Source organism: Cherax quadricarinatus, chromosome 15, assembly GCF_038502225.1.
Source record: "Cherax quadricarinatus isolate ZL_2023a chromosome 15, ASM3850222v1, whole genome shotgun sequence".
Classification (NCBI taxonomy): Eukaryota; Metazoa; Arthropoda; class Malacostraca; order Decapoda; family Parastacidae; genus Cherax; species Cherax quadricarinatus.
Window position 1 is genome coordinate 40,357,948 of NC_091306.1, and position 6,000 is coordinate 40,363,947.

General features: G+C 43.2%; 1 protein-coding gene across 1 annotated transcript in view; it reads right to left on the bottom strand.

Moving 5' to 3' along the window:
* The window catches only part of LOC128703340 (uncharacterized), a 352,588-nt gene that overhangs the window by 18,531 nt on the left and 328,057 nt on the right, over nucleotides 1-6,000 (bottom strand). Inside the window, exons 28-30 of the mRNA XM_070085304.1 lie at nucleotides 4,043-4,171; nucleotides 2,772-2,901; nucleotides 348-948 (exon numbers count right to left, since the gene is read on the bottom strand). Coding sequence (XP_069941405.1) covers nucleotides 348-948; nucleotides 2,772-2,901; nucleotides 4,043-4,171 — 860 coding nt within the window. The remainder of the gene's footprint in view (nucleotides 1-347; nucleotides 949-2,771; nucleotides 2,902-4,042; nucleotides 4,172-6,000) is intronic.

Below are 6,000 nucleotides of genomic sequence, written 5' to 3' on the forward strand. Positions count from 1 at the left end.
TACTGCGGGGAATAGACAAGGTGGACAGAGACAGGATGTTCCAGAGAGGGGACACAGGAACAAGGGGTCACAACTGGAAGCTGAAGACTCAGAAGAGTCACAAGGACGTTAGGAAGTATTTCTTCAGTCATAGAGTCGTCAGGAAGTGGAATAGCCTAGCAAGTGATGTAGTGGAGGCAGGAACCATACATAGTATTAAGAAGAGGTATGACAAAGCTCAGGAAGCAGAGAGAGAGAGGACCTAGTAGCGATCAGTGAAGAGGCGGGGCCAGGAGCTGAGTCTCGACCCCTGCAACCACAATTAAGTGAGTACAATTAGGTGAGTACAATTAGGTGAGTACACACACCGTGGTGTTGTGGTGGACGGTGAGGTGGTGTGGGCATGCTGCAGCTGCTGGGCTCTTACTATACACACAGGTCTGCGTCAGGTCACACCAGGTACACGCAACTGCCTCTTCCACCTCCTCTTCCTCCACGCCCGACTCCCACGCCACACACGCCATACACGAGCCCAGGGCCCCACACGGGTCCGGCGAGGGCCCCCAGGGCTCGGCAGTGTCCTGGACCTCCGTTGGCGGGGCCATGGGCGTGAGGGCCACCCCAGCAGACAGCGCTTGGGCGTCCGAGTAATTGAGGGACGCGTTGAGGGTGACGTACGGATCGAGAACCGGTTGCAGGTGGCAGGAACCTGCCAGGACAGCTACGTGGTCCAGAGCAATGTCGGCCTCTGTTCCCGGTCCACGAGTGGCCCGAACTGCGAGAACCAAGGGCACTCTGGCATCGGCCAGGTCCTCACGACCCACCGTCACTCCCACAGGCATCCAGCTGAGGCCCTTGCCGCCCACGGCGTGGAAGATCTCAGCGGTGTGGGTGGTGGCGTCGGGAAGCAGCTGGTAGGTGTGGACTGACACCTTGGCCACGTGAGCGCCGAAGAGGAAGACAGAGAACCTGTAACGCAAAAGTATTGTTGCGGCAACTCAAGTGTAAACGCAGCACAACGGTGATACTTCAGACTTGTGTTACAGTGTGTTCTGTTGTGTTATAATGTGTTGTGTTAGTGTGTTATAGTGTGTTCTGTTGTGTTATAATGTGTTGTGTTAGTGTGTTATAGTGTGTTCTGTTGTGTTATAATGTGTTGTGTTAGTGTGTTACAGCGTGTTCTGTTGTGTTATAATGTGTTGTGTTAGTGTGTTACAGTGTGTTCTGTTGTGCTATAATGTGTTGTGTTAGTGTGTTACAGTGTGTTCTGTTGTGTTATAATGTGTTGTGTTAGTGTGTTATAGTGTGTTATGCTATATTATAGTGTGTTATGCTGTATGATAGTGTGTTATGCTATATTATAGTGTGTTATGCTATATTATAGTGTGTTATGCTGTATTATAGTGTGTTATGCTGTATTATAGTGTGTTATGCTATATTATAGTGTGTTATGCTATATTATAGTGTGTTATGCTATATTATAGTGTGTTATGCTGTATTATAGTGTGTTATGCTATATTATAGTGTGTTATGCTGTATTATAGTGTGTTATGCTGTAATACAGTGTTTTGTTGTATTATAGTGTGTTATGCTGTGTTATAGTGTGTTATGTTGTGTTACAGTGTGTTATGTTGTGTTATAGTGTGTTATATTGTGCTATGTTGTATTATAGTGTGTTATGTTGTATTATAATGTGTTATGTTGTGTTATAGTGTGCTATGTTGTGTTATGTTGTGGTGTCGTGTGTGTTGTAATGTGTTATGTTGTGTGATGTGGTGTGTTATGTATGTGTTGTAATGTGTTATGCTGTGTAATAAAGTGTCGTATTATAATTGTTGATTAATAATAATAATAATAATAATAATAATAATAATAATAATAATAATAATAATTTCATTATTATTATTATTATTATTATTATTAAATATTTTTTTATTAACACACTGGCCGATTCCCACCAAGGCAGGGTGGCCCGAGGAAGAAAAAAATTCACCATCATTCACTCCATCACTGTCTTGCCAGAAGGGTGCTTTACACTACAGTTATAAAACTGTAACATTAACACTCTTCCTTCAGAGTGTAAAAACTGTATTACTAATATTTATAATAATAACAAGAGTGTACAATTATGGATCAGCAGCTCAGTGGGTTTGTGTTCTTCTCAAAATCAAAAGTACATGGTTTCGATTCTTAGACTGGGCGAGACGTGTGGACGGACAAGTGCTCTTTATCCCATTGCCCCTGATCACCTAATAGTACATAATTCATTATGTGGAAGCTAACTGTTGTGGGTGGCATCCTGGGAGGGGGAAAGGAGTGTTGCCTCGCTGCAAGACTTGCAACACATCTGGAAAGAACTTGTCAGCGGATGCTTCCCAGCAACCTAAAAATGTTTCACGACACAGGTTTTTAACAAGCATGTGTTGTCACGGTGGAAGGTGAAGTTTACCTTCTTCCGATGTTGTCAGAGGTGATGTTTGTGTGGAAACAGCCAGACGTGATATACAACAACACTTTGGATTACTGACCGTGGAAAAATATTAACCTACAATATTAAACCTGGCAATATAACTCTGAATCTAATTATATATAAATGAGTTTTCCCCTAATTAAGTCTCGGGTCGCCCGAGACTTAATGACAAGGTTCTTTAGGTTGTGTGCGAACTTCCATACTTTGGTGTGCTGATTCGCCAGTAATCTACTGATCTACTACTGATATACTAATCTACCACTGATGTACTAATCTACCACTGATCCACGTGATTTTTTTTTTTTTATCTTTCGACTCCCACCTGAAGCAGAGGGATGGATCTGGTCCCTCCGGCAGGAGGAGTGGAGGGCTTAGCAGGTCAGCGGTGCTTCCCTCAGAGCCGTGTAGAGAGTCAGCGAAGATGAAACCTGAGCCAGCCACGTCAGGATAACCTGTAGGAGGAACACTGTGTACACCTGTATCATAACTTGTGTACATCTGTATTTATAAGCCAGCTGAAGGCCTCGGGCAGATAACCAAAAGTTCCAGGTGTGGGTCATCATATGACTAAACCCGAGTCAGAAAACACTTACCTTGTTTCCTGACAAATCTTACCTAACTTAACCACCTACCTGACTCTCCACTCTGTTATTATTTACTCTTTTCCTTAGATAAAAGAAAAAGCTTGTGGATAAATGAGACGTAGGTATCGGGTGGCAAGCAGAAGATGAGAAGAAGGTCGGTGAGACATAGGGGAAGCAATGTAGAGGGATACATAAATAGGAATGATACGAATGGGAGATACAGCGATCTAAAATAACAAAACATAAGAACATAAGAACATAAGAAAGGAGGAACACTGCAGCAGGCCTGTTGGCCCATACTAGGCAGGTCCTTTACAATTCATCCCACTAACAAACATTTGACCTACCCAATTTTCAATGCCACCCAAGAAATAAGCTCTGATGTGCAAGTCCCACTCAAATCCAACCCATCCCACTCATGTATTTATCCAACCTAAATTTGAAACTACCCAAAGTCCTAGCCTCAATAACCCAACTAGGTAGACTGTTCCACAATGAGATTATCAAATGTCAAAAGATTAAGCAAAGACAAATACAAAGTGATACACATACAAATAATATAATGGATATGCAAAGTATACAGAGAAAAATATTTAACGATCTAGTCAACAAGAAGTGAGAAAAACATCCATGGAAGGCAGAGGAGAATGGAAAAAATCAACGGATGGAGAGCATAAAGATAGAGATAATGCGAGACACAAACACTAAAAACAGTCTGAGACACAGACAACTAAAATATAGCCAGTTCAATCATAGACAACTAATACACAGACAGGTAAGGGTAATAAAAAGCCAACAAATGGACAAAGAAATAGTTTAACCGAGGACGATAAAGAAAGGAGAGAGAGAAAGAGAGAGAGAGAGAGAGAGAGAGAGAGAGAGAGAGAGAGAGAGAGAGAGAGAGAGAGAGAGAGAGAGAGAGAGAGAGAGAGAGAGAGAGAGAGAGAGAGAGAGAGAGAGAGAGAGAGAGAGAGAGAGAGAGCGTGGCATAAGGAGGTTGTAAGTTTACCAGTAATGGGTCCTGTGCGTCGTGCGTGTGGCGAGGCTCTGGCCAGGACCCAGGAGTACCCACTCTCAGTGCTGGGTTGTGACCATCCACACAAACTCTCCTCAAACTCACATTGCAACAGCTCCTGACCTGAGGAAGAGACGAACCAGTGTTACACTGAAACTTAGTCTGTGTATGTACCAGTGGACCAGCTGTGTGTGTACAAGTGTATCAACTGTGTGTGTACAAGTGTACCAGCTGTGTATGTTCCAGTGAACCAATTGTGTGTGTACAAACTGTGTATGTACAAGTGAACCAGCTGTATGTGTACCAGTGAACCAGCTGTGCGTGTACTAGTGGACCAGCTGTGTGTGTGTACCAGTGGACCAGCTGTGTGCGTACCAATGAACCAGCTGTGTGTACCAGTGGACCAGCTATGTGTGTACGAGTGTACCAGCTGTGTGTGTACAAGTGTACCAGCAGTGTATGTACCAGTGGGCCAACTGTGTGTGTACAAACTGTGTATGTACCAGTGGACCAGCTGTATGTGTACCAGTGCACCAGCTGTGTGTGTACCAATGTACCAGCTGTGTGTGTACAAGTGTACCAGCTGTGTGTGTACCAGTGGACCAGCTGTGTGTGTACCAGTGGACCAGCTGTGTGTGTACCAGTGGACCAGCTGTGTGTGTACCAGTGGACCAGCTGTGTGTGTGTACCAGTGGACCAGCTATGTGTGTACAAGTGTACCAGCTGTGTATGTACCAGCGGACCAGCTGTATGTGTGCCAGTACACCAGCTGTGTGTGTACCAGTGTACCAGCAGTATATGTACCAGTGGACCAACTGTGTGTGTACAAACTGTGTATGTACCAGTGGACCAGCTGTATGTGTACCAGTGCACCAGCTGTGTGTGTACCAGTGTACCAGCTGTGTGTGTACAACTGTACCAGCTGTGCGTGCACTAGTGGACCAGCTGTGTGTGTACCAGTGGACCAGCTGTGTGTGTACCAGTGGACCAGCTATGTGTGTACAAGTGTACCAACTGTGTATGTACCAGCGGACCAGCTGTATGTGTTCCAGTACACCAGCTGTGTGTGTACCAGTGTACCAGCTGTATGTGTACCAGTGTAATAGCTGTATGTGTACCAGTGTACCAGCTGTGTGTGTATAAGTGCGCCAAATCCTTAGCATATGACGTCTATAGCATAGAACTAAATCCTCTTCGCTAGGTCTTTTATTTAGTGTTCAGTTAGATTATGCGTGTACCCCACGTGCATCACGAGAGAGAGACCTCAGAGCACAGCTGGTGTTCATTTCATCTTTTAACTTGACACAGTTCACAGCTCAGCCATCAAAGCGTCCTACTTATATATATAGAAGAAATCACAATACAACGTGTGATTGCAAATATAAAAAAAATTGCCACACTGAACAAGGGAAATAAAACCTGAGCGCTTTCATGTGTTTACAAATCTTCAGAGGAATATAAAGAAAATGCAAGAGAAGAACAATTCATATGGAAGAAGCTGATGTAACACTTCAATCGGAGAAGTGACAACACTTCACACAAACAGATCCCGCACAAACCTAACCCACACATACATATAACCAACATGAAGTTAAATTATTGACCTGACAAAGAACACTGTATTTTTTGAGAAAAATATATTTTGACCTTTAAGGTTATGAAGAATATTCTCGATTCTAGAATCTACAACACAAAAATGTTTTTTTTAAATAAGTTGTGCATCATGCTTGATAAGAGATGATCCCACAATATTTAGAAGTGAAGAATTACTGGAAAGTAATTCTTTATCATTAGTCCAAACTACAGAATATCTTGAATCCCTGACATGAATGAACAAAACACTGGATTCTTGTCCACTAGATATTGAATATTTATGTTGTTTAATTCCGGTCTTAAGAGATTTTCCAGTTTGTCCTATATAAAAGTTATCACAACTGCACAAGGGATGGAGT